This window comes from Lagopus leucura, unplaced genomic scaffold (genome assembly GCF_019238085.1).
Source record: "Lagopus leucura isolate 7727_CA_CO unplaced genomic scaffold, USGS_WTPT01 Super-Scaffold_100009, whole genome shotgun sequence".
NCBI lineage: Eukaryota > Metazoa > Chordata > Aves > Galliformes > Phasianidae > Lagopus > Lagopus leucura.
In genome coordinates this window covers 5378593-5403184 of record NW_024962266.1, presented here as the reverse complement: position 1 = coordinate 5403184, position 24592 = coordinate 5378593, and the positions used below count along the sequence as shown (strand labels likewise).

Below are 24592 nucleotides of genomic sequence, written 5' to 3'. Positions count from 1 at the left end.
TGCTTGGCTCCGGCATAGGGGGACTGTTAAACCGGCACACTGGCACCCATCAAAACATTTGCAAATTTCCAAAGTGGAACTGACACCATGGTAGTGGTTTATATCACACGTCAGAGAAAGGCTTCATAACTCAGATCAAACAATTTAACTCTTCGGCTTCCTGCCTAGAGAGAGCAACCAAATGCTAGGCTGCCTATTGTTATTTCATGTGGCCGCTTCATATGGCGTGCAGCCAGTTCACTTCATTTTGCAAGCTCAGAAGTTAAATACAGAGAGAACTGGCCAGAACTTCGATGAGAGACTAGTGAGAGAACAGAAACTGCTGATTCTAACAATAACATTTTCCCAAGAGGCAGAAACACCAGCACTATCAGCATGGTACATGAGAATTTTCCATCTTCTAAGCCTTTCTAATGGACATAAGCTTACTCTGTTTCAGAAAACTCATGTTCCTGAGTAGTTATCTGAAAGATCTTTGAATTTCCAGTTTTCCACCTTTTTTGGTTTGAGGCATTCAGACAATAACCATATTGGTAATAACAACAAGGTGCAATCAGTAGGTCTATTTCAATACGTTAGCATAGCAGAGACCCACAAATTATAAGCCAAAGTGTATGCGTTTGTACCTTGTAAACACCATTACAATTCAAATCTTGTCAGATGCTCCTCTTTATGCCCCTCGATGAGCTGAATATAACTGTAATGAGGAACAGACTTACCCAGTAAGACTTAGGATTCTCTTGAGAAGCAACTAGGGACAGCTGCAAAGGATGGAAACAAGAACAGTACAATTAAATTATTATTGCACTTACCAGTAACCAGCTTTGAAAACCATAATCAGGTTGCTACAAGCTGCTCTGCAATTGCAGACAGGGCAAAGGAAGTCTGTCACCATTTTTTTTTCAAAATGCAATCAAATACTTGGTTGTTAGGCCAACTTTTTTTTTCAGCAAAATATCAGAGAAAGAAGTCTATCAGCAACACAGCAGCGTTTCCTGTGCATCTCAAAGGTTGTTTTAGGCTTTCCCAACTTTAATCAGTCCTAATCATGAGAGTTTTCTCTAGAAATATTTATCCTCCTTTCCCCTGTGTATGGGAGGCACCAGAAGCGATTTTTCACTGCTGTCTCAGACCACAGACAGAAGACAAAACTCCTGCCAAGTTGTATCCTGCCATGTCTTTGCCCCATACATTTTCATACACTGGAACGGCCTTCTTCAAGGTTTTACTTTCACATAGAGGAAACTTGCCAAGGGACGTATCTGATTCTGTCATTTATCACCTCCTGTGGAAAAACAGTCTTGGATATGGGTATTAGTATCAGATATCAAAACTGAAAGCAAACACACCACGTAGAAGATGCACCGATTTATTAATAGAATAAAAATGAAATGTAGTGACACAGTTGTTTCCACTGTTAAAGCCATAGAGACAATTAGTGTCCCATTTATACATTTGATGGCATCACTCAGTAACTCATTCATAAACTCTGACGTGTTCAGGTCAGGTATTACAGAAAACATTGCCACAGTGAAAGCAGCTTTCCTCTGTTACAAAGTGGATAGCTACAGCGTCCCCAAGGTTTGCAGCTGCATCAGTCTCTACTGGAGGCTTTCATATGTCCTCTGTTTTAATTCCTGAGACTTTCTCCACCTGGAAGAGTTTTCTAAAGCCTTTCAACAGCAACAGAGGGAAATAGCTCAACTTCTTGTGGGGTACAAACCCACTCTTCAGGCAACAGAATGCACTGATCATTACAGGAAAATGGGCTCCATTCCAATATGCTGTGGGAATTATTCGTTGCAAGGTCCCTGCTGATTATTAGCATTTTGAGGCAACAGTGATAGAGGAAAATGTTTGTAATGGAATACTTTTAATCATAATTCTGTTTTCTTTGTTTCTACTTCTGCATCATACATTCTGCCATGTCTTAAATTGTCACCCATTATTTTTGTTAAATCATAGCAGCTGTGAGTTCATAGACAATTCATTGTCAGTATGGAGCTTTGTGTGATATAGCGCTATCTGAAAGAAATAGGAAGCAATACGTAGGAAATATTACAATTAACTTTGCAATTTCTCCCAATATACAATTATCCCTTAAATCAGGTACAGGAAACAGTATAAGCTATGAAGATAATTAAAATATACTCTTGAGTTTCACTGGATTAAAACCGTTGAAAACTTATCCCTTATGGATGCAAAGGAAGATAAAAATCATATTGCATCTGTCAGGGGACAGAATGTGTCTAGAAACAGAGTAAGTGGCAAAGCCTTCTCCTGTAGATATGTATCTCTTGCACACTGTTTGAAACAGGTATCTGTGATACCGCTATGCAGAAAACCCCTTGGAAGAAACCCTGTTTGCTTCCAAGTATCATATGTGGAAGGTACAACAACCCATGAGGAGCTGGGCATTAGAATTTGAACCTAAGAGAACAGAATGATAAGGACAGATGGTGATCTCTAAAAGAGATCTTCCTCAAAAAGAATTAAAAAAAAAATCCTCTAAAATGAAGTGCATATTACTGGCACCACAGAAGCCCAGAGATAACATATACAGCCCACAAGCCTGCAGAGAGTATCATATCCATAACCAGCTGGCTGAAAATAGTAGTCATGTAGCAGAGCAAGCTGGGGAGTCTCCTGGAGTCACATTTACTGCCTGAGTCTGGTTGTCCATATCAGAGAGGGATTTGGTACCAGAGTTTTCAGACAGCACCAACTGTTCAGAGAGAGCAGGAGAAGCAGCAGCGTGGTTAGCATGCTCACTCTCCTTTGTTGTAACAGTGGGAGCTGAGTTTTCTTTAGCTGTCCCAGCACGATTGTGTGACTGGCTGGCTTGTCTCCCTGCTTCTGCCTCCTGCTGCTGCAGCATCCGCTCCACCTCTATCTCAAGTTCCAGATTTTCCTCATCTGCCTCCACTTCCAGCTGCTGCATTAACTCCTCCAGCTTCCTGGCCTTGCGGAGCTCGTTCTGCTGTATGATCGTGCACAGGTGCTCTGTGAGGTGCTCCTTGATCTCTGTCTTGTGTTGGAGGTCCAGCTTGGCTGCCACGTACTCCGACTCAGCCTTGTCGTACCGCTTCCTGCAAAATCAGCATCATTTCTCATGGGTTAGATCTCAAAGCACTTTGCAATCTGCCACACGGACAGACACTTTAAGCATCCCTGAAATGCATTATGCCAGTTGTTTCATGATATGCTGCTACCCTAGTTTAAAGGGGGAGGAGGAAACAAGTACAAATGCTTTAAGCCATCTTCTTTTGACACATTGGCCTCCATTGCTCCTACATTGCAAGAGTTAATTTGCTTGTCTGAAATACAGAGATTGAATTGCAAGCAAGCATTTTTACCGCCAGTTTTAAGAGATGCAACACTAGCAGGAGAAAGAAACCCTCAGAAGTTGTAATGTTTTCACACTTCAAATGAACAACTATCCAGCAAACTGCAACACTGTAAAGCAGTTTGGAGTTTTTCTAGTCCAACCGTCAGCACAACGGATACAGATGCTATGAGGGTGCTATACATACTTGCACTTGGATCTGATCGAGATGCAGACTCTTCTGGCCACCCAGATACACATTCTGAAAGTCACGAACTCCACAGATTAACATAGCATCTGACATCAATAGTGATCACAACTTTTGTGTGGCAACAGATGTAGAATTTCATTGCAAGCATTCCCCCAGGACATACCTCCTGCCAATCTGTGTTTCCTGTCATGGCAAATATAGCCAAAAGGAAATATTCCAAATATTTATTGAGGTCGACGTATCCCGGATATGCAGCACTTTAATGGTTGGTGTCCATGTTAGTGATGTATCTTCAACTACATTCATTGACACTGTATATTAATTCAGCTTAATTATTAGAGAGAGAGATGCAATCTTGCTCAGCAGGAATGAGAACAAAACAAGAAAGTCAAGATTTCCCTGGGTCAAGTATCCAAAATGGAAGAGCCAACACTATGCTGGAAGCTTCTGCATGGTCAAACATTTGGGCCAAAATCACATATCTTCTCCACACCATAATTATTAAAATTCCATTCCACAGTAACTGTCAGATGCCATCAACCACGTGCTCAGAATTATTTAACACTGCACTTCTTGACCCAGTGAAAAAGATTGGGTTTTAGCCCAAAAATAGAAGCCAAGGACTGAAAAAACTGCTTTCAAAACCACCACTTAAAAGAAATCAGCTTTGGCTCATAATGTACAAAAACTACAGCACTGTAATTATGCAACTCACGCTTCCAAATCTCTCCCTCACAAAAAGATTTACTAAGTCCATCAAAATCACTGTTTCAGAATTTCATCTCCTTTGTCCAACCAATATCCCCTCTGTTACCCTCACTATAAACTGCTTTCCAAAACCTGGAGCTGATTGTTACATTCCCTTTTGCTATTAAGCATTTCAAAGAGACACATTATTAGAAGATTTGGATAAGGACATTTGTAAGAGTGTTTAGCAGTTTCAGAAAGCAGAGTTAAGCCAAAAATACAATGAAATGTTTCCCTCTCGAGGATAAGAAATTCAGCATCCATACACACTCAGCTACTGAAACTGCAGTTAACCTTAGATATTTCAAATGATAATCATGCAACCCAAATCCTTATTTTTTAAGCTACTACTGGTATTTTTTGAAGACTAATTACCACACTTATTAGCCTGTGGTTGACATACAGCAGAATTCTTAGGTGGAAATAGACATTTCACACATTGAATCCTGAACCAAAAACCTCAACCAAACATTTCCATTTTATTCAACGACTACATAAACATGCTGATGTTTATCTACTGATGTTGTGGTTTACCCACAGCTAAAAGGGTGTTCCGATTAATTTCTTGCACTTAAGGAACTCATCAGAACCAGAGTGATTAAAGGCACATTGCGAAGGGGGAAAGCTTACTTTTTCCTCCCAGTTCCAAAAACACTTCAGCAGAATTCTGTTTTAAGCTTAATTGGTCCCATAGATTCTAGCAGGACCAGACCTGTCATCAAAAGTCAAGTTTCCTTGAAAGGAAACTTAGGATTTTTGGAAAAGATCTCTTTTCCCTAAGAAGATACAATAAAGCAGGGCTTAAGGACAACAGCACAGTTAAAGCAGTAAGTATGCCTCACAACAGCACGAAGCTGGAAGGCATAGTCTGCAGTCAGAAAACAAACTTCAGTTTCCAGATTTCAAGGGGAAAACGAGGAAATAGAAAGCACACTTTTACCTCAAGGTTTCTAAGCAGACAGTCTGAGGGGCTTTACATAAGCATTATTACAGCGACCTCACTCCATTACTGCTTCAGTGAGTAGAAACAATATTTGCTCCCTCTACTCAGGAAAGGCTGTTCCCTCCTCCTCCCTGCCTGGCACTTACCGGGCATAGGAGTAGTCCAGGCTGGCTTGGTCAATGCGGTTGCGCAGGATGCCGATGTCAGCAGACACCATGTCATCTAAAGCTTGTAACTCCTTCTGAATCCTTTTTAGCTTCACTGTTTCAGCTTGAGTTCTTTTGGATCTGCAAAAAGGAAGATGTTTTCTTTTTCTTTGCGAGCCTCTTTTCTTGACATAATGGGCTTCATTACATTTGCAAAGCAACTACTGTCTTTATGAGCTACTCAGAAGGCTACTCCTTTATGGTTTCAGACTGCTGATCTTACTTAATATCCACAGGGATCTAAAATGTCTGCTATTAAAGGACTACATCAAAATTACGTAATGACTATACTGAAAGTACCTAAAATGGATTGTGTTCCTTCACTGAGGAAATACACAAGTAGTTGCTGTATCTAAGCAGCTCTCAGCATAAGGAAACAGGAAAAGACCTGGAGGGTGAGTAAGAGGGGGAAGGGTATTCAGTCCTACAAATATCCCCTTTCAAAGAAGTCCAGCTAGAAGGGGCCAAAAAGCCACCTAACCTACGCTTGATTTCCCCGTTGTAAAATCATTCCCAAAAGTCCTGGCCAAATCCCAGTGAAGTCAATGGAAAGTTTTACCTCAAACACAAAGGACTGCAACCAAGCCTTATGCAACCTTTTTCAGCTCAGCCTGTTCATTCCCAAGCTCTGAAAACTGAACGTTGCTAAGGGCAGCAGGCTTCAATGGACTTCTCGCTCAGGCAAATAAGCAACTTGCAACAAGATTTTACACCAGGTCACTTTGCAACTGTCATTCTTCCTCAACAGCAAAATTGTGCTTTTCAGCCACTGCTTTACTCCAGAACATGGGTAGGAAGTGACACCACCTCTCATTTGACCAGCTGATGCAGGTGAACAGAAGCAGACATCTTTCAGTGCTACTTAGAGCCTGAAGACCTTTAAATCTCAGCTGTAGCTCCTTGTCCACTATCTTCCAAGTCTTCCTCCCTCTCCTTATGCCAGCCTGGTGGCATTGTCTCACAGTGACTCTGACCACAGTTACTTGTTACTTAGAAAAGGCAAAAGAAAACAAAATCTTTAGAAGGTCAAAGAGAATCTTCTGCACAGTACTGATATTAATTCATCTTTACTACTCAAGAGCTTCAATGGGCAGAACATGACACTTTCCTGGGAAAGGACTGTGAGCCAAAAAGCTGTGCATCACCTTCCCTGATTCAGTACTATCAGCTGCTCCAATATTCTTCCTCACAAACCTTGCCTGACTTGCAGTTTTACCTATCTTGCTGGACAACACTATTTTCAAGTCTGGTCACTGGAAAAACAAGAGCTAACAACTCTAAGAACACATGAATTTCTATGTATTTTAATCAGCCAAGTGTAAAAAACTTCTTAAAGCTTGATAGTTTTTTCCTTTCAACACTTTTCACATATTAGTAAGTCAAACTCAAAATGCTTAATCACTCGTGGCAAGCATGTAATCACAGGGAACTGTCTGTCACAGCTGCTAATTTGTGGAGCAGTACGTGAAGAGCAAAGAGAGGGGGAAAGAAGGAGATTTTAAAAGAAGATATGTAATTGGTTGCAGATTGAAAGGAACCTCTTTCTCAGCCCACACTGCAGCACAGGCCCTTACCTCTCAGCAATAGCTTTGGCCAGAAGTGCCTTCTTGCGTTTATTCTTCTCTTCTATCAGCCGTTGCTCTTGCTGGAGGATCTCCCACCGTGATTTTTCCTGCCTGCTCATTGACAAGAAGATCAAAATTGATAGCGAGTTCAATTCGCTCCCTGTCCTCCACACAACACCGATAATAAACATCATGTTTCCTGGAGCAAACTCCAAATAGGCTGAAGGAACAATAAACAGTTTTCTGCAAGAAGTCACTGAGACCAATAAACATTTTCAGATGCAATGTGCTGATCAGAACACAAATCGTCACATGCAAACACGCTGCTGGCTCCATGATTGCTGGAAGAAAGAGCGTTCAACACTTCCTCAGAGTTGGATAAGATTTTTCACATAAAGGTTGTGCTTTACCACTGGGTCGAAGCAGTTCCAGTCTTCTTACTGGCTGCTATGAGTTATCTGTTCAGTTTGCCAATGCAGCCTCTTTTTTTGAAAGTGCTTTTTCTTATCAGACAGACAATCTGTCTGCCTTATAACAGAGCACTCAGACAATTAAACGGATGGAAAGAAGAGCTGATAAAAAATACAATGAAATTGATTAATGAGGAAAACAGGATTTTCCTTTTATCACTGTGGAAAGAGTTACATTGATTCCATTTCCTAGGCCACCACAACTACTGAGAGATATAACTGATCCCAGAGAATGGAAGACAAGGTTCTTGGTGAGAGGGGACAACCTGTGTGAACGCAATTGGGTAGGATTAAGGGGAAACAAAACCTGCTTTGTTGCTTTTCCATCCTGCTTTTCCATCCTTCACGCCTTCTGAGAAGTCTCTGTTCCAAGGTCTTGCTCAGTTTAACAATGCCAAAGTAATTCAGCTATGTTTATTTTAAAAACCATTCCTGCACAAGAATATCTCTTCAGACTTCTCACCATTCTATTCCTAAGACCACATACCGAGAAAAATGTTGGACAAGATTTAAATTGGACTGCACAGGCTTGAATAACTTCAGCAGATTCGTGGGTGGTTGTGGCACCTAGATGTTATTTGCTCCCTACACCTTCTCTGCTATGCTTCAACTACCTTCCACACACAGAAAATGTATTTTTCACCACCAGCGGGAAGGAGCTGAACAGTCAGTACACCCACTGAGCACAGGAATAACTGGGTACTGCTCTGTCAAGTGCAGCTATTCTCATGAAGAGACTGCTCTCTGCAGCTGGGTGATCCCAGCCAGGTGACTGCACAGCCAGCAGCTGCTGCCCCTCATGATGTATCTGTGAGAAACAGGACATCCTGCCACTGCTCTTGGAACTGGACAGAATCCTCTCCAATGGGAAGCACCTTTGGCTCCCTCTAAAATCCTACAGGTACTTTTATCCAGGCAAGAGAACCATATGCAGAACTGTGCGCACTCAAGGAAAAAAAACCTCACACTTGGATACAGGCAGGAAAAAAAAGCACAAAGGAGGTAAAACCAGTCATTTCATATTAAAAATGCCTGCCCTCTCTTATATTTAGACAACAGCTTCCTTCTATAGGCTACTGTATGTATTCTGGATGATGAACAAAGTAACTGCCTCATGCAGTCAGGCTCCCAGCTGCGTTCCGTACTTTTTCCTTTCTCTCTCATAGGTACCATTCTGATGCTTTGGGGAGAGACAGACACCTCAATATGGGCTGATAAAGAGTGAGAACTCGAATTGTGAAAGAGAGAATTCTTTAAAATGGAAATTTTTATCTCCTTAACAGGAGATATTAATAAATCTACAGTAATATTGTAATTTCTGTAACTCTGTGTTCCCATTCACAATATATCTACTTTCAAAAGGTACAGCTACTTTCTGTTCTGGATGCTGGCTTGTCTATGCAACACGATCCAGATGAGATTAGGTCTTCACAAATCACTGAGGCACACCTCCTCGATTCACAGTCCCACTGCTATAGGAAATTATTCAGGCAGTCATGGTGCTTTTCTGCATGGATTAAATGACATAATTTGGTACTGAATCAGGTCTAACCCAACTGACTAGAGATGAAAAGCAAAGGCTCAAAGCAGAGGAAGAAAACATTCTCTCTCACACCTCCCTGTTAGATAAAGGAAAGTTCAACATTCAATTTCGCTTTACGGTAAAACAAAAGAATAAATCCACACAGAATAAAACCATCCCCCAATTTTACCAACTTACTAACAATTCCACTTTCTTTTTCTCCACTGTAGTGCTTGTCTTTGGAGTGAGGTTCCGGGCACTGTCACTACCATCACAAGGACCTGCTGGCCTCGCCTCCTTTTGCTGATCTTTGCTGTCACGTTGCCTTTGCTCTGCTAAAGGACGATGTGATGCTGGCACGGGCTGCCGAGGATTACAAGGTTTATGTTTTGGTGCAGACAGCAACTGCTCAGGAGGAACCGAGGCTGCTCCACCCTGCAGTCCCAGCTTCTGGCATTGTTGCTGGAGAGCTTTTTCTCGCTGCAGTTGCTTCCAATTCTTATTTGCAGGCTGGGGACGACGCGGCTGCTCCAGCGGTTCAGATAAATCTATCAATGGATGAGGGGGAGAAAGAGAATTAAAAGCAGGCCTTAAAAACAAACATGGACTGTAAACTGGCTACACTGGGGCAAAACCAACCTAAGGACAAGACACATCTGGGTATCAAGGGAAAGCATCCTGAGGAAAATCCAGGAGCCTGGAAACGCTCTGTTGGTCTAGGAATCGGCGGTTTTAGGGGATGCGAGCATCCGAAAACGAGAGGAGGGAGGAAAAAGGGATTGGCAGCGGGGGACTAAAGGAAGAACTTCGGGGAGGAGCAGAGGCGAGTCCAGGGGAGAGCCAGATGTAGGGCCAAAGGAGGTCCAGTGGGCAACTCGGGCTTTATAAAGCGAGGGATAGTGAAGAACAAGGCGAAGACAGGCAGAGAGATGCACGAGCGGGCCGGAGGACAGGCAGGCGTAGGCACAAGAGATCGGGCTGAGGGCACGGCTAGGAGCGCGAGGCCTGCTGGCTGCACCGCACCGCACCGCGCCCGGCCCCGCCGCTCCCCGGTGCCCGGCCTCGAGCTCGGCCGCACTCCGTACCTCGCTGCAGGCGCCGCAGCTCCTCCTGCGTGAAACCAGCCCAACCCTCGGCACCGGCCATGGCGCTTCCTCCTTCCGCTCACGGGGCACCGCGCCACGCAAGCCCCGAGGCTGCCCCGCCGCCGCCGCACCGCTTGAGCAGGCGAACGCTGCGGACAGGCCCGACCGGCAGCGTGCGGCTTCCATGGCGACGCGGCGGGGGCTTCGCGTTTCCATGGCAACGCAGTGGCACAAGATGGCGGCCTGAAGGGATGCGGGAAGCGGGAAGCGGGCAGCGGAGGGCAGGGCAGCGGAGGGCAGGGCCGGGGCCCCGTCTGCGGGGCTCCTTAATAAAGCAGCGTTAAAGCAGCAACGCCACGACGCCCCGGCCATTTATAGATCGTAGTTAGGCAGTCTTAGCGAGGTATTTTTCTCTGCAGCATCTCAGAATTGTATTTGTAGGGGCACAGAAAACACATCCCTGGGCCCTGTGCAGTAAGGGAGGTGTGAGCCCGGGCACGTGTTCTCCGCCAAATAATTGCCGAGACCCAACCTACACAAACTAATAAAGAAATATGAGATTAAACGTGAGAAATGATTATTTCAGTGCTAACAAAGTCACGCATCCCTTTCTGGGAGGGATGGGCTCCTGATGTAGCAACATTCTCTCTCTAGCCATGACAGCATGCATGTTTTCCAGCCAGCCCAAACTCTAGCCACTACTTGAAGCCTACCACAGGTCTTGCAGATGAACCTACCTGCCTTTGGGAGAACATCAGGTAGAACACACAAGCCTCAGGTTCAGCTAAAGCAGTCCAGTGGGCTGGAGACTTAAATACATCATCAGTAATAAAAGGGGGATGTTTTTCAGTGCTTAACAACATCCCTTGTGGTTTCCAATCTGTGAGGGATTAGTCAAGCTCTGAAGAATTGCTGTCTCCTAGAACAAATTCATTATTTGATGGCCACGCATGAGTTCACAATTTATTGCGGCAGCACTTCTAAGTGCTCCTGCATGACTAACACATGCCATAAATAGCAACCCTACTCAGAGGAGATGGAGTCCTGGACTGTCACTTGCAGGCAGGTTTCAAACATTTCTACTGGGATTTGGCCTTTGGGGAGCAGACACATCACTATTTTTCACCAGCAGCTTGGTTGTGGGCCAGGGTGAAACAGAGACATGGCAGACATCCAGTGGAGAAGAAGCAGAGCACATTTATCTCCATTCTGTCATAGACATCATGGGGTCTGTTCATGGTCATCACCAACCAGGGCTTGAAGCTGCAGGATGGCCCCTCGGGCTGGATTACAGCTTGCTCTGGGAAACTTTACCAAGCACAGAAGAGATCGAATGAGAACCGTAATCTTGCCTTGACTCGCATGCTCTCAAAAGCCAGGAAGCCCAGATAGCAGAACCAGGTATCAACTGGAATTTTACGATGCATCAGTGTTGGCCAGCCTCGTAGGACACTTAATTCCCTCATAGATGCCTGTACTGGAGTCAGGAATCTAAATCTGTCTTGATACCTAAATCCCTGCCATGGGCTGTGCCGAAACCACAGGTACCAACTGAACGAGCCTCATGAAGCACTAACTCCAGACCTCATTCCTGAACCTCAGTTCTTTCTTCTCTTCCAAGTTTCAGTGCTGCAAACAAAAATGAAGCACCATATTCTCTTTATTGCAGCAGATATTCCAGGCATAAAACTCCCATGTGTTTTATAGAAAAAGTATAAAGACTTTTGAGTTGTTAACTACAATGCTATAGGCAAAGCAGCAATCAGCTTTAACAGTTTCCATCAGCCAAAGGTTTAATTACCAGCAGTTGGGCCAGCCTTCTCCAGGAGCAATTATAACCTAGTGAAGTCATTTCACAGGGCATTTACCAGCAGCAGATTCAGAAAATGGAGGCTGTTCATGTTCCCTGGCTGGTTAAAGGCCTGTGAGCTTAACATGAAACTAATGTTTGACACCTATGAAAAAGTATTTTCTAAGCAAACACAGGTTGGATAAGGCTGAATGAAGAGAAAATAGAAACCTTATTTTCCATTCTCACTTTGAGAAAGAGATGATGGACAACCCAAACCATACTGAAAAAAAAAAAAAAAAATAACCTAAACCTTCCTTTTACATCCGGGGCCAGATTAGACTTCTGTATCATTTTGAGATTCAAGAGCTGCTACCTCATGAGCAGACCTGGTTATGTCCGTACCTTCTGTGTCTGTTTTATATTGCCTCTTTAGCCTGCTGTCTCCTGAAGCAGCAAGTAGCATGAGATCACATTTTTTTTTCTTCTGAGATTCCCAGATCATGATGGACATGTCATCACAGACCAGCAACTTTGACTCTGTAGGGCAGGCCTCAGGGTCAGACCTCAGGGTCAGTCCTCAGCTGACATTTCAACCCAGGATGGACACAATTTGTACCAGGACCTTACTGATACTGGTTTAGTTCAAACTGCAGTTTTGTTTTTCAGAGCCAAATCACCATGTCCAGCCAAACCAGACCAATGTGTGAACAAGGAGCAAGCCCAGCCTTTTGAGAATTAATTTCTCCTTTAAAGGATGCTTTTCACATTCATGCTATGGAAGTTTCTTCCGCTGATTTCAGCTGTACTATCCAGGAAGGTTCTGAACCTGAGATAAATAATTAATTCAAGTAATTAACTTCTCAGCATGGCACTGAAAACAAGAGTGCAGTTGAGGCCCTCCTCCTCTGCAGCCTGGTGAAGGCAGCTAGGATTTTCCCATAGTCCAACAGACTGTGGATTAGATTGCTGAGAGTATAGCATCAACACTGATCTCCACGTTCAGCTTTTTTTTTTCCTGGCTAAATACCCCCAAGGACTCTCCATTAAGGAGCACCAGACTCAGAAACCAAGGTGGAAATCAGTCTCACTGAGCCCTAGGCCCTGATCCAAACCAGCATGCAAGCCTGTGCTTAACCTCAGCCATGTGCTTGAGCCACAGCCTTTAACCAAGCCTCACCAGGGCAGTGCCAAGATGCCTGGCTCAGCACCAACATACCCCTAATCCTGCATTGGGAACTTGGAGCTCAGCACATGGCAGGATAATCACTGTATTACAGGATCTCAACTACGGGATAGGCTAACAGAGGTGCTGCATGCCCTGTTCTGCCTTGGCCTCATCTTCCCAGCATCTGTTCTCCTACACTGGAATCAAATCAGCACCATCATTTCTGGCACTACAGCAGTCTTGGTTTTTTGGAATTTCTTAGAGGGAAACAGAAACCCACTTATCTAAAGAGCTAACAGGTGAGAAAACTACACTGGAAGACTGCTTCTTAAACCATAGAAACCAGTGGTTTTCAACATCATTTGATTTGTGGATCTTTATACATTTTGTTGTGAAGAGGTACACTTTTACATGGGAAGTTTAAGGCCATGACCTCGTCTCCTCTGAGCCACTATTCATAGAGCCCTCAGGGGCAATCCTGTGACCCCTACTGCTTGAAACCACAGCTATTTTACTTTACAAGGGCCAAGTTTTACTTCTCAAATCTCAGTGAAGAGGGGGCAGGTACTGCCAGGTTTCTCCTCTCCTTGCTGCAGGGCTATGAGGAGAGCAGCTCTAGACCAAAGGAAAGCCCTGGAGCAGCCGGGGCATGGGACGTGAAGATGGCGTGGGGATGTAGAAGTCCCCAGTGCATTCTACTTTTAACCTTTGTTTTTTCTCCTTAAGTCCTATTTTCAAAAAATAAAATCCAAACTGAAAGAAAGCTTAGTATGCAATAAGCTTTTTAAATTGTTACTTATATGTATAATATTACAAATTCCTACATATACTTCTTGGTAAATTAAAATTCATCCTGAATGTAAATTTACCAAAGATTATAAACGTTCCACTTTGGATTGCAAAGCCAGAGCTGAGTAGTGAAAGAAGTGGAACACTATAGCAATTATTGCTATATATTTTCATACTGCTGAAGAAATATTTTTGCAGCTAATAACTTTTTAAAAGTATCTAAGTATCTCTTAATGTCTCTAAATGAATACTTTTTAAAAACCATGTTAAATATTTCATGATGTTTCTTTAATTTTCCTAATTGTATTGCTCAATGGATGTCATAATTCAAACACTTGTATAGAAAAATTAGAATGCAGTTGCTTTAACTACTTGTGTTAAAAATTGTAAACTTAATTGTCAAAACAATTGATAAAATTAGAGATTTGAAGAGAAAATTGTGAAATGTTTGTTAGTTTTGGCATAGAATGAGTTATTAGAACCACTACACTAAAAAAATTGAATTCCATCAAACAGACTGATTGTTGTTACATGCCCAAGTGAACAAACTGCCGTTGTTTAGTCTCCATGGGAGACAATTACAGGGAAGAAGACATGATAGTAGCTTTTAAATATACAAAATGCAGCTCTAAAGAAGTCTGGGGTGGATAAGTGGAGAAGAAAGCTGGATGTGAGGAAGCACTTCCCAGCACATAGGGCAGCAAAATGTTAAAAATCGGCTTCAGAAGAGCACAGGGTCTCCACCACCAGATATTTTTAAGAATAAACATCTGTCGAGCAAGACAGAGCAGAGGTCAGTGCAGTCCTGGGATAACAAGATGTGGTTTTCAGTGGTTTCAGATGTGTGGATCCCCACACAAGCTCTAGAGATGCAGATCCATAGATGCCCCATGGGTCCAGGCATCCAGGCTGCTGTACAAGAATTTTGACCTCTCTATGCTGAATGACTGTTGCCAGCCCATTGGAAATTTGTCTTGTTCCCATGACCAGGATGCTTCCCACACCATTCCCACCTCCTCCTTCAGCTGTCACAACCTCATCACTCCACTCACGGACACGGCTGTGCCATCCCTGGTGGCAACCAGCTTTGTCAGCATGGGAAATCATCCTCTTCTAGTGAGAAGACAGAAGGATGGATGTTTGCCAAACCCAGAGCCAGCAGTAGACCCTTATATGATGTGAAAACCACCCCAAATACTCCTCAGTGCCCTCTGACTACTTGCAGAATGCCCACTCATGACCAACAAGTCCAAAATGAGTTCGGGCCACTTCAGGTATCTCCTTCCAGTTACATGACCTGGAGATGCTCTCTCCTCACCTCTCCTAATTTGAGAAGAACTTGGGAGTTACAGAACTGCCAGTTGCAGGTAAGGTGGTGGTAGCCCTCAGGGAGCAATGTGGGATCCTGCTCCCATCCTGCTGTACCCCCACAAGATAGTGGTGTACATAGATGTAGCAATTAATCAGCTTGCACTGCTTTGGCTCATTTTTGGCCTATGGGGCTGAAAGAACACTCAAACAAACAGCTCCATCCAAGGTTTGGGTACTTCCCCAGGCCCTAGCAAAAAAGGATTGAGGATGCCAGCTAAGATTACATGCCCAATGCCAAGCCTTGATGGTTTCTCCATAGCCAGCTCAAAGGAAAAGAAAAAACAACCCAAAAAACAACAGGAAAAAAAAAGCTCATGATCTTCAGTGAGGAACTGCCATTTACTGAGATGGGATTTTGGAGAAAGTCTTTAAAGGACTGAAGAACTGCAGAGAGCTTGGTTCTTACCAAGGCTCTAGCAGGTAACCTCCTTTTATGACTTTGGAAAGTCGTCCCTCCAAGGCAGGAGCTGCCTTCCAAAATGTTCTGATAGAAGCTGCTTTATAGCAGTTTCTCCAAGGGAAGTGTTTTCCTTAGTTATGTTCTGGCACAACTGCAGGCCTGACTAACACCTCCAAGGCTTACCAGGGCCACATATGGTAATGAAGATTTCCATATCTTCATTAGTTAGCATCAACTGCAAGTTCTGAGCCTGAGCTATAAAGACTGTAAATAAGCAGGCTGAAGGCCAGGGAAGCTTAGCAGCTCTTTGATGAGGAATCCAAGATCTCTGGAGAGAGATCTGTACCACACCCTGGCTGTGAACATGGATGTCACAGATCTCAGCTAGCAATAAATTATCAGTTCAGTAAGGAATGCTCCAATTAAAATAGGGGCAACCAAAATTAGACCCTTTACTACTGCAGCAGTAAGGTGAAAACAAGGATGATGGGTTTCTTCTGGTCGCCAAAGTAAAAGCACTGGTGGAAAATCCTAGTTTTGGAGCCAAGGTGAAGACGAAGTATTTTTAGTACAATCAGAAGAACTCATTTCATTTTGGGTCAAGGAGAAACATCCTGCCTGACCAGTAACAAAATACTCTGGTTTGCTTGGAGACTATTTAATCTTTTAAAAAGTCAAACTAAAACCCACAATTTCTTCTTTTCAATTAAGGCCCGTCTGAAAAATGAAGAAAACCTGTCTTTAAACTCAGCGACCTTCAGTAAAGCAAACAGCTTCAGCCCGAGAATGCTGATGTGAAGCATTTTTGATATTTAAGGAAGGCAAAACAATAGACGTCCTTTCCTTCTCATTGACTGACTCCAGTCCAGAGATGGGGGTTATTTTAGTTGCCTTCCTTTTCCCAGGAGATTTCATTTTTTAAACTCATGTAACACTCTCTTCTAATTCAGTTTGAAGTACAAATGGCCAGACTCAGTAAGGCATGAGAACATGGTTGAGCTGCCAGTTTGCGCAAATATCAGGCAAAACAGTTCCATTTCCCCCTCCTCTCCACCCCCCCCCTTTTGCATTTTGGATTTCCTTTGAAATGATACCTGGACTTCAGAGGAAGCATGGGGTCCTCAGGACCAGCCACCCCTCAAACACACACAGCAAAACCATCCAAGCCCACATGCTCTGCCATGTAACCTGCACACCACAAAAATTCAGATGCCATCTTCAGTCCTGCAAAATATTAAGCCAGGCATTTAAGATTCACCCAATGATTAAGCATGAGCAGCTTGTAATCGTTTCCAGATTCCTCTCCTAGCAGGAGGAAAGGCTCCGCAATTCCTGTCTGCGTGCTCAGTGTAGCAATGCACTCCCAAACAGACTGAAGATGAGTTGAAGAGGACAAACTGATACCCTGAGCTTTGCAGCTGAGATCAAGCCAGCATTACCTTTTAATCCAACATGATTAGCTTAGAAAAGCAGGATTATTTAGCCAGCATGCATCAGGGTACTTCCACATCATCTCTGTAGCAACACCTGTGCACCAGCAACTAGAAACCCCCTTACATACACATGTTGAGATTCAGTCTGCATTTTTTCATCTGGCTTGGGAGCATTAAATGAAGATCAACTGTTGGAATCAGCCTCGTTTAGGGAAGTAGACTGTCTGTGCTCACAGACAGGACCTTTGTCCTCCAGGTTTTATAGAAAGCCCCCAAGATTGCAGCATTTCTGCAGAAGCTGCAGTGTAACCCAGGGAGCATCTGGATCCCCCCCTTCATGCCAATTCAGCAATATATTTTCCCCCAGACTGCTCGGCCATGAAAAAAAAAAAAAAGATCTGAAAACTTGCTCAAGGCTTCAAAACCCTCAGCAGCCCCAACCTGAAAGCAAACTCAGGTCTCCCCACTGCCTTTGAACACAGTGGGGATCTGCTCCAGCAGGTTAGCTCTCAGGGGCCACGTTGCTCCCTGCAGCTAAACCAGACGACATGTGAAATGGCAAGTACCTCTTAATTTTTATTATTTTTAAACAGGATAGTTTAAGGACTATGTTTTTATTATTATTATTACGATTTTACTGGCAAATTTAGTGTGCTGCCTTCCCTGCTTAATGAAGGGAACCAAGGGCTGGTGCTCAGCTTCTGCTTTCTAGAAGCAGTCCCTGCAAACCTATTGTGAATAACCATAATCTCACCTCCCCAGAGCAAGAAAGCAGTTTTCATCAGCTCAAGCCATTTTTTCTTTTCTCACCTCTTTACCCTCACGTTTTCTCCAAGGTTCCATTTATCTCCAAGCCCATGTCTGAGACATGGGCCTATGGCTTGCACCATCCCTTCATATGCAAAAAGAGATGGGTCCTGTTCCAGGATGGAAACCTGGATGCATCCTCAAGGAGATCATCTCTGATCAAGGGAGAGGGGTTCATCACAGTCATCCATCACCTCCTTAGCCTGTCTCTTTGGGGAGGTGGGAAAAGAACATCAGCACAGAAGGGCAGAGACTATCCATTGGACTTGTGCAATCATCCAGTTTTACTGAGATTTCCCCTCTGCAGGCTGAGCTGTCTGCTCCCTCCAAGCACCATCACCCATGGGAAAACCACACCACAGGAACGAGGGGCAGGGTTTCAAAGTCAGGACAGATTTGCCCCTCACCACTAATTCGCAGCCTCCCCCATGGGCTGTTGCAGCATGAAAGCCATTAACATTTAAAAATACTTGCAGGAATGGGAACGGGAAAAAAAAAAAATGGTATTTGCAGAGGCCCATTCCTCAGCACACTTTCATGTGTGCCAAAGTTTGTTGGCATGGCTCTGAGTTTGATAGGGAACATCTGGGCTGCTGTTACTGCCTGGATGCTGGCTGAGGGCAGCAAACAAAGGGGGTTTGTGCAGGAATGGTTGAGGAGGAGGTGGTTCGGAGACAAAACAAGAATACGCAGAGGAGAAAGCCAAATGTACACCCCAGTTTTTTTCCAAGGGGACACGAGCCTCCCCTTCCTTCTTTTTCTCCCCAGAGCATGCTGCAGCTACAATAGCATGCAAGGCTCTAACGTGGCTCAGTACCCCACTACCTGTGATCAAGTCAACTGCCTAAGGAAATACCTGGGAGCTCTAAAGAGTGGACATGCACATCAGGACTGCCACCTGGAGCTAGATTTCCAGCCCTTCCACCTCTGGGGCTCCTCAAAGCCACTCCAGAGAAGGTAGTTGGGTAGGGCATAGGACAAGCATCCTTCTTGCTTTCTCCTGCTGTGCCTCTGCAGTTCCACTCTTCCTGGCCTGGGAAGCCTTTGGGAAAGATCTGCTGTCATTCTGGATGATTTTGGACCTTGCAGCAGAGGTTCATTGGCATCTTTAACTTCAGAGACCCACACAAAGCAAAGTCATACCTGTAGGACCTCGATGTTGGAGGCTGTGAAGGATGCTGAATTTTGACAGTACCCAAGGAAGGGGAGCTTTTCCCATGCTGTTACTGGCTCAGCACCTGCTTGACTGGATTTGTCCCTGGAACAACATAGAAGAGCACAGTGAGAGATCAGCATGGTTCATTTGCCTCTTGGCCACAGGTTGCCAATGGGATCCAGCTGAATAGCTGCCAATGCAGTGGGCTGGTGGGAAAATGCTTCTTGCAGGCAAGGGGAGCTCAAACACTTGTTTCATCTTGGAAAAGGTTGGCACGCATATCCAAATCGTCCAAACTTTTGGCTTCTGTATTTCCATCACTGACACATCTCAAAGTTCCTAATTGAAAAGATCTTTTCTCTGCATGGTTAGGCTGCTAACAGAAGAAAAAAAAAAAAAAAAATCAAAACAGGAAGCTTGAAATTATCAAAGAAAAATATTTTTATTGACCTAGAAATTTCTTACCCTTCTTTTTTTTGTTTGTACATTTTTCAGGACTCTTCATCTCCATGAGAGAAATACTGTCAGTTTCTCAAACATGCCAACAGAAGGAAAAAGTTATTAACTACCAACATCTATTTTTAACCTGAGCTCACCAGTCACATCTCTTAGATGGTAGCTGGACTCCCTTGAGGCTCTGCCATTGACTTTATCAACGCTTTGAAGCCAGAGAGGATTTTAGTGGGTGGGACATTCCCCAGCTCTATGCTAACAGAGTCAGATCAGCAGTTGTTACAGATAGGTAAGAGCTGAGAGCATCTCTGAAGAGTTTGTGTTCAGGAAACATTTAGATGTTGTGCTGATGGACAAGGTTTAGTGGGGAATATTGGTGATAGGTGGATGGTTGGATGGGATGATCTTGGAGAGCTTTTCCAGCCTTGATGATGCTATGATTCTACAACTGCCTCACCAGTTTCTGAAGCCAGTTTCTGGCATCGCATGCCTCTGTCATCCATCTACCATTGAAAATAAACTGTTCATTTCTTTCTCCCCATCACTTCCATAACTCAAAGGATGAGATGGATTTTTCTGAATGCTTCCAAGAAGTTTGCCACCAGGCAAGGACCAGGCATGCAAAACTTTCAACCTGAGACATGAATGTTTGCAAAAGTTATTAGCTTATGAAAACAGCTCTAATGGAAACTGTTTTACTGCCATCATTTTAACACTCCAAACAGAGCCTGCTGCAATATATAACATTATCAAGTGCCTGTCAGCATTTAATAGAAGCCATAATTAACTGCTGTGGAAGAACATGGCAAAAATTTATTTTTAGGAAAACTTTTGGGAGCTGCATAATTCTGGCCTTATTTCTTTTTTATAATCCCTCTCTACATGAGCCTTAATAAAGTTCATAGGACAGAGTGAATACAAGACACAAGTGTGTATCTCGTGGTATTAGCGATAGGATTTTCTTTTTTGTTAAACTACATAATCCAGAAACAACAGCAACGTTTGCTTTGGGATCTGGCCAGGCACTCAGCTCTGGATTCAGCCTTCCTGGCTGGTGCAATCCTGACCTTCTCATTTCCATTGGCCAAAGGTGCTCACAGCCAGGACTTAGTTGTCCCCATTTCAGGGTGTCCACCTCCTGGTGCTTTGTTCCCCAAATCAATGCAACCAAAGAAACTCAGACAAGTGCATCAAGCCTGGCTCTCCCCCATTCTAGCAACCCTGTGCCCAAAATCCACTTTATCCCCCCAGCTCTGCAGGCTGGCAGGCCACTTCCATGTCTCCCGATAGCCCAACAGCTGTTCTCTGTCCCTTCAGAGATTAGTTTGTTTTCCTAATGCAATTACCGCCACGTGGCTCTGCTTTCTGCACAGATCAAGCCTGGATAGAGATAAAGCAGTGATAAGACTGCCTGCTGCTGCTGACCACGCTGCCTGTGGAGACACAAGCTGAGCCTGTCCTGTGGGCATGCTGGGACTGCAGGGTCCCTGCTGCCCCAAGCTCCACAAAACCTCAGCACCACTGGGCCAACATCTGGCTGAACACCCACCTGCCTGCAGCCAGGGCAGCTCCTGCACTCAGCCCAAGCCTACCCCACGAATATGTTGGTCAACAGCATCCTCTGCACCAAGCATCCTACAGGCACAGGACTTAAGGGACACAGCTAGAGGACATGATGGGGATGGGTTGATAGCTGGACTAGATGATCTCAGCAGCCTTTTTCCAACCTTAACGATTCCATGACCCAGCCCTGGTGCTTTCCATCACCTCCTGACATCCCCTCATTGTCCCCAGCCCACATGTGCAGGGTGGCAGTGAGCCCATGGCACCGCAGGGCACGCCGGGAGGAGACACCCAGAGCTGCACTGCCTGCAGGAGACGCGCATCCTCGCCAGATGTCTCTCATAAAGCTGCAAGTACTTTATTTTAATAATAAGTCTTAATGTATTCATTAAAGGCTCCCAGTGACCTGGGATGAATTTCCCCGCTATTGTAAAGGGCTGTGGGAATCTGGAAACCGCTGCATTACAGTTAATAACTTTAATTTTACAAGGCCCAAAATAGACAACTGAAAAAATACACAAACTCACTGTTTCCAATTAAGAAGGGATTTCTTCTAATTCCTCTGCCACCGGCACTCTTGTTTAGCAAACAGCATCGGCCGACATTCAGCCATAGGCAAGGGGAGTGCACTGAGCATGCAGCACTTCATCTGCAAGACGCAAGGAAGACGACATGAACTCTCCTCCCCATCGTTGGTCAGTGACAGCAAACCCACACTGGGAGAGCCAAGGGCAAACCCTAGTGCCTGCTTAGCCCCAGTGGGTACTGAAACACAGGAAGACTTCCAGCCATCCTCTCCCTGCTCCATCCTAGGAGGGCTCCAACACTCACTGATATTTGAGGTTGGGCACACATCAGGTTTTAGGGCCAGGAAGGAATACTCTCCCCAGATCAGTTTACATTGTGTTTATTTTGTCTGTCTCTCCCTTCCTCTGTAGGAACAACAGATAGATGGGAGTCCAGAGGAAAAAAAAGATGGGAACAGAAAACAAAACTGTTTTTCTTGATTTTGTTTAATTTTTGGCAATCTAACACTTTGCAGCCCAAATCTTTTAACTTCCAGTATGACTCCTTTTTGCTTTCCAGTTAAAAACAGTTCTCCAAGAAGACGAGAGATGCTCTGTATGGAAATTTATTCAGCACAAGCCAAGCATTCTGGAGAGGAAAAGGGAATTTGCAAGTTCTTGCTTGGTGCCGCTGCTGCTGCCCATGCACTGCCGTGAGCAGGACTGAGCTCCCGTAGCAGCAGGCTCACTTCTCCAACCAAATCCATAGTGGTGAAAAGTGATTTTCTTATTCCTCAAACCCACATTTCCCCATAAACACAGCAGCTCTCGAAGCTGGGGATGGGGCACTGGGGCAGCCCTTCATCAGTCGCAGGCATACTGAAAGCATCACTGCAGCATTGAGGAACGTGGACAGGCCCATCCATAGCTCTCTTTGAATGCACTGCAAAGAGAATATTTGCTCCTTGGTTTAAAGCCATCTGAATGCCTAGAGATAACCCCTAGCCACCAGCTGATACCAGAGCTTATACTTGTGCTCACAAGAGTTTGAATAGGAAAGATGCTCTTTGAGCACACCCCCCAGCCTCCCAGCTAGGATCAGTCAGAGATATTTAAACAAAAGTGCCTAAAACCCATAGAAGTCAAACCTATCATGCCAACAAACAGCTCTCAGTCAAAATCTACCATCTCCACACGTCAGCGATGGAGTGTCTCAAAACAACACCCTGCCTTCAGGAGGTTGAAACCTCCACAGTAGCAGTTCAGACCCAATGATTTCTCAGTTCAAAGCAACTTCCAATAATAAATAACAAAAATAAAATCAGAAAACTTATTTATGAAAATCTGCCTGGTTTGTGCTGACTGTCAAAAATGAAAAAAATGCTCAAATTTCAGTCTCCAGCTGCAAAATCTTGGGTTTAAATAAATGATAATAAATAAATGATTTTCAGGTTTGAGACAAAGATTAACGAAAACTCAGAGAACCAACTCTTGCTTTTGCTAACAACAACCACACTCAGATTTCCATCAAGTCCAGCTCCAAAGACCACGAAGGCAACTGAGCAGCAGATGTGAAGACAGGCAGGAACAGCAGTGACTGGAACTCAATAGCCAGGCACCCCCGGCTCGCCTCCAGGGTTTAAGGTACTTCCCCGCAATTTGGGTGAAAGCAGCAGCCCTGGGGGTGCCAGCTGCCCTGCCCAGCAGCACCACGCAGGCTGCAGGCGAGCATGGCTGCTGCCTCCCCATCTGGAGCCCATGTACGGCAAGTGGCAAGATTTATGTCGTGCTGAAGCATTCCACAGTTTTGAGCACAGAAATGATTGAACTCCAGATGTTAACAAGATGCAGGACCCTTTTTATTATTATTATTAAAAATGTGATTTCTTGTTTCGCTCATGACAAAGCCCATCAGATTAACTTATTAGGAGTGGAAATGCCATCAGGCTGGTGATGAGCGGGGACAGCTCTGGCTGCCTGGTAGCTCTGCCCAGTGCAGTGGTGCCCCCATCCACTGCAGTGTAACGGAGACAATGCTCGAAGGAAAGCCCTCAGCCCGCAAAGGTTCTGCTCCTCCAGCAGCGGGAACCTGCCCGTTGTCATCTCAGCTCCTATGGATGGGATGCTGTGCAGGATCACGGATGCTGTGCTGCAACAACCCAGCTCCCATGCTCCAATTCCCTTCAGAGAGAGTATCGCCAATGCCATTTCCCATTGGAAAGGAACCAACTCCCCCAGTATTCCCACAGGCACTGCCGGGAGCATCCCTTGCACAGCCAACATCTGCATCCCAGAGCAGGGCTGGGAGCTGTTGTATTGTCACCATGTTATCACAGCAACTTGATCGCACGCTCACAGCACACGCGTCTTTGCGCCAGGAGATCAAACAGGTATGGGATGGCCCCGCGCCACACTGTCACCAAGCACTGCCCCACACCAAAAATAAATCCACCCAAAGGGAAGCCAGAAACAGAGCTCAGCATCTTGCCACCCTCCAGGCCACGAGTTGTGCCTTGCTTGGGGGCCATCTCCTTCCTAGTGTCACCACATGCCAGGTGAGCTCCAACCCTGCTGGCCCTCCTGGTTCTTCCCCTGATCCTGGATTTGCATCCCCACTGAAACAAGCACAGGGAAGGTATGGGATGCACCGAGCCCCTCTGCTGATCCCGATGCACGTAGGTCAGATCTGAAAGCACACGTTGGGGTGAAGCCCCTACTTATCCCCGCAGAGAGCTAGGAGATGATCACTTCCATTTGTTGAACCATATCCAAAACAAAATGAGTCTTTACTTTTATACAGCCCAATGTAAGTCATCCTTTAGTGCTCCCAGGTGCTCTATATCCAAAGCACATTGCTCCCCAAGCAGTCCTCAGGAGCTGCACCACTGCTATCCCATGCATGAGTGGAGCAGAGACCAAAGAGCTCCAGCACCACAGCTTATCCACAGGCAGAAGGCAGGCCCATCCCGTGTGGATATACATCTAGACCAGTGGCACAAGTTTTTACTCCCTCCACAACTTGAAGTGTAACTCAATCTACTCAACTGGAAATAGAACTTACATTGCATCCTGAATCCTTTCAA

At 44.7% G+C, this 24592-nt stretch overlaps 1 protein-coding gene across 2 annotated transcripts in view; it reads right to left on the bottom strand.

Moving 5' to 3' along the window:
• Window positions 1-1353: 1353 nt before the first annotated feature.
• The window catches only part of GORAB (golgin, RAB6 interacting), a 70382-nt gene continuing 47143 nt past the window's right edge, over window positions 1354-24592 (bottom strand). The window contains exons 4-8 of one of the 2 annotated variants that reach the window (XM_042873074.1): window positions 18975-19089; window positions 9192-9537; window positions 7007-7108; window positions 5373-5513; window positions 1354-3089 (exon numbers count right to left, since the gene is read on the bottom strand). In XM_042873074.1, coding sequence (XP_042729008.1) covers window positions 2618-3089; window positions 5373-5513; window positions 7007-7108; window positions 9192-9537; window positions 18975-19050 — 1137 coding nt within the window. In that variant the 5' untranslated portion in view covers window positions 19051-19089 and the 3' untranslated portion in view covers window positions 1354-2617. Of the gene's footprint in view, window positions 3090-5372; window positions 5514-7006; window positions 7129-9187; window positions 9538-10074; window positions 10161-18974; window positions 19090-24592 lie in introns of those variants that run through there. The other variant, XM_042873073.1, reaches the window with a different exon arrangement.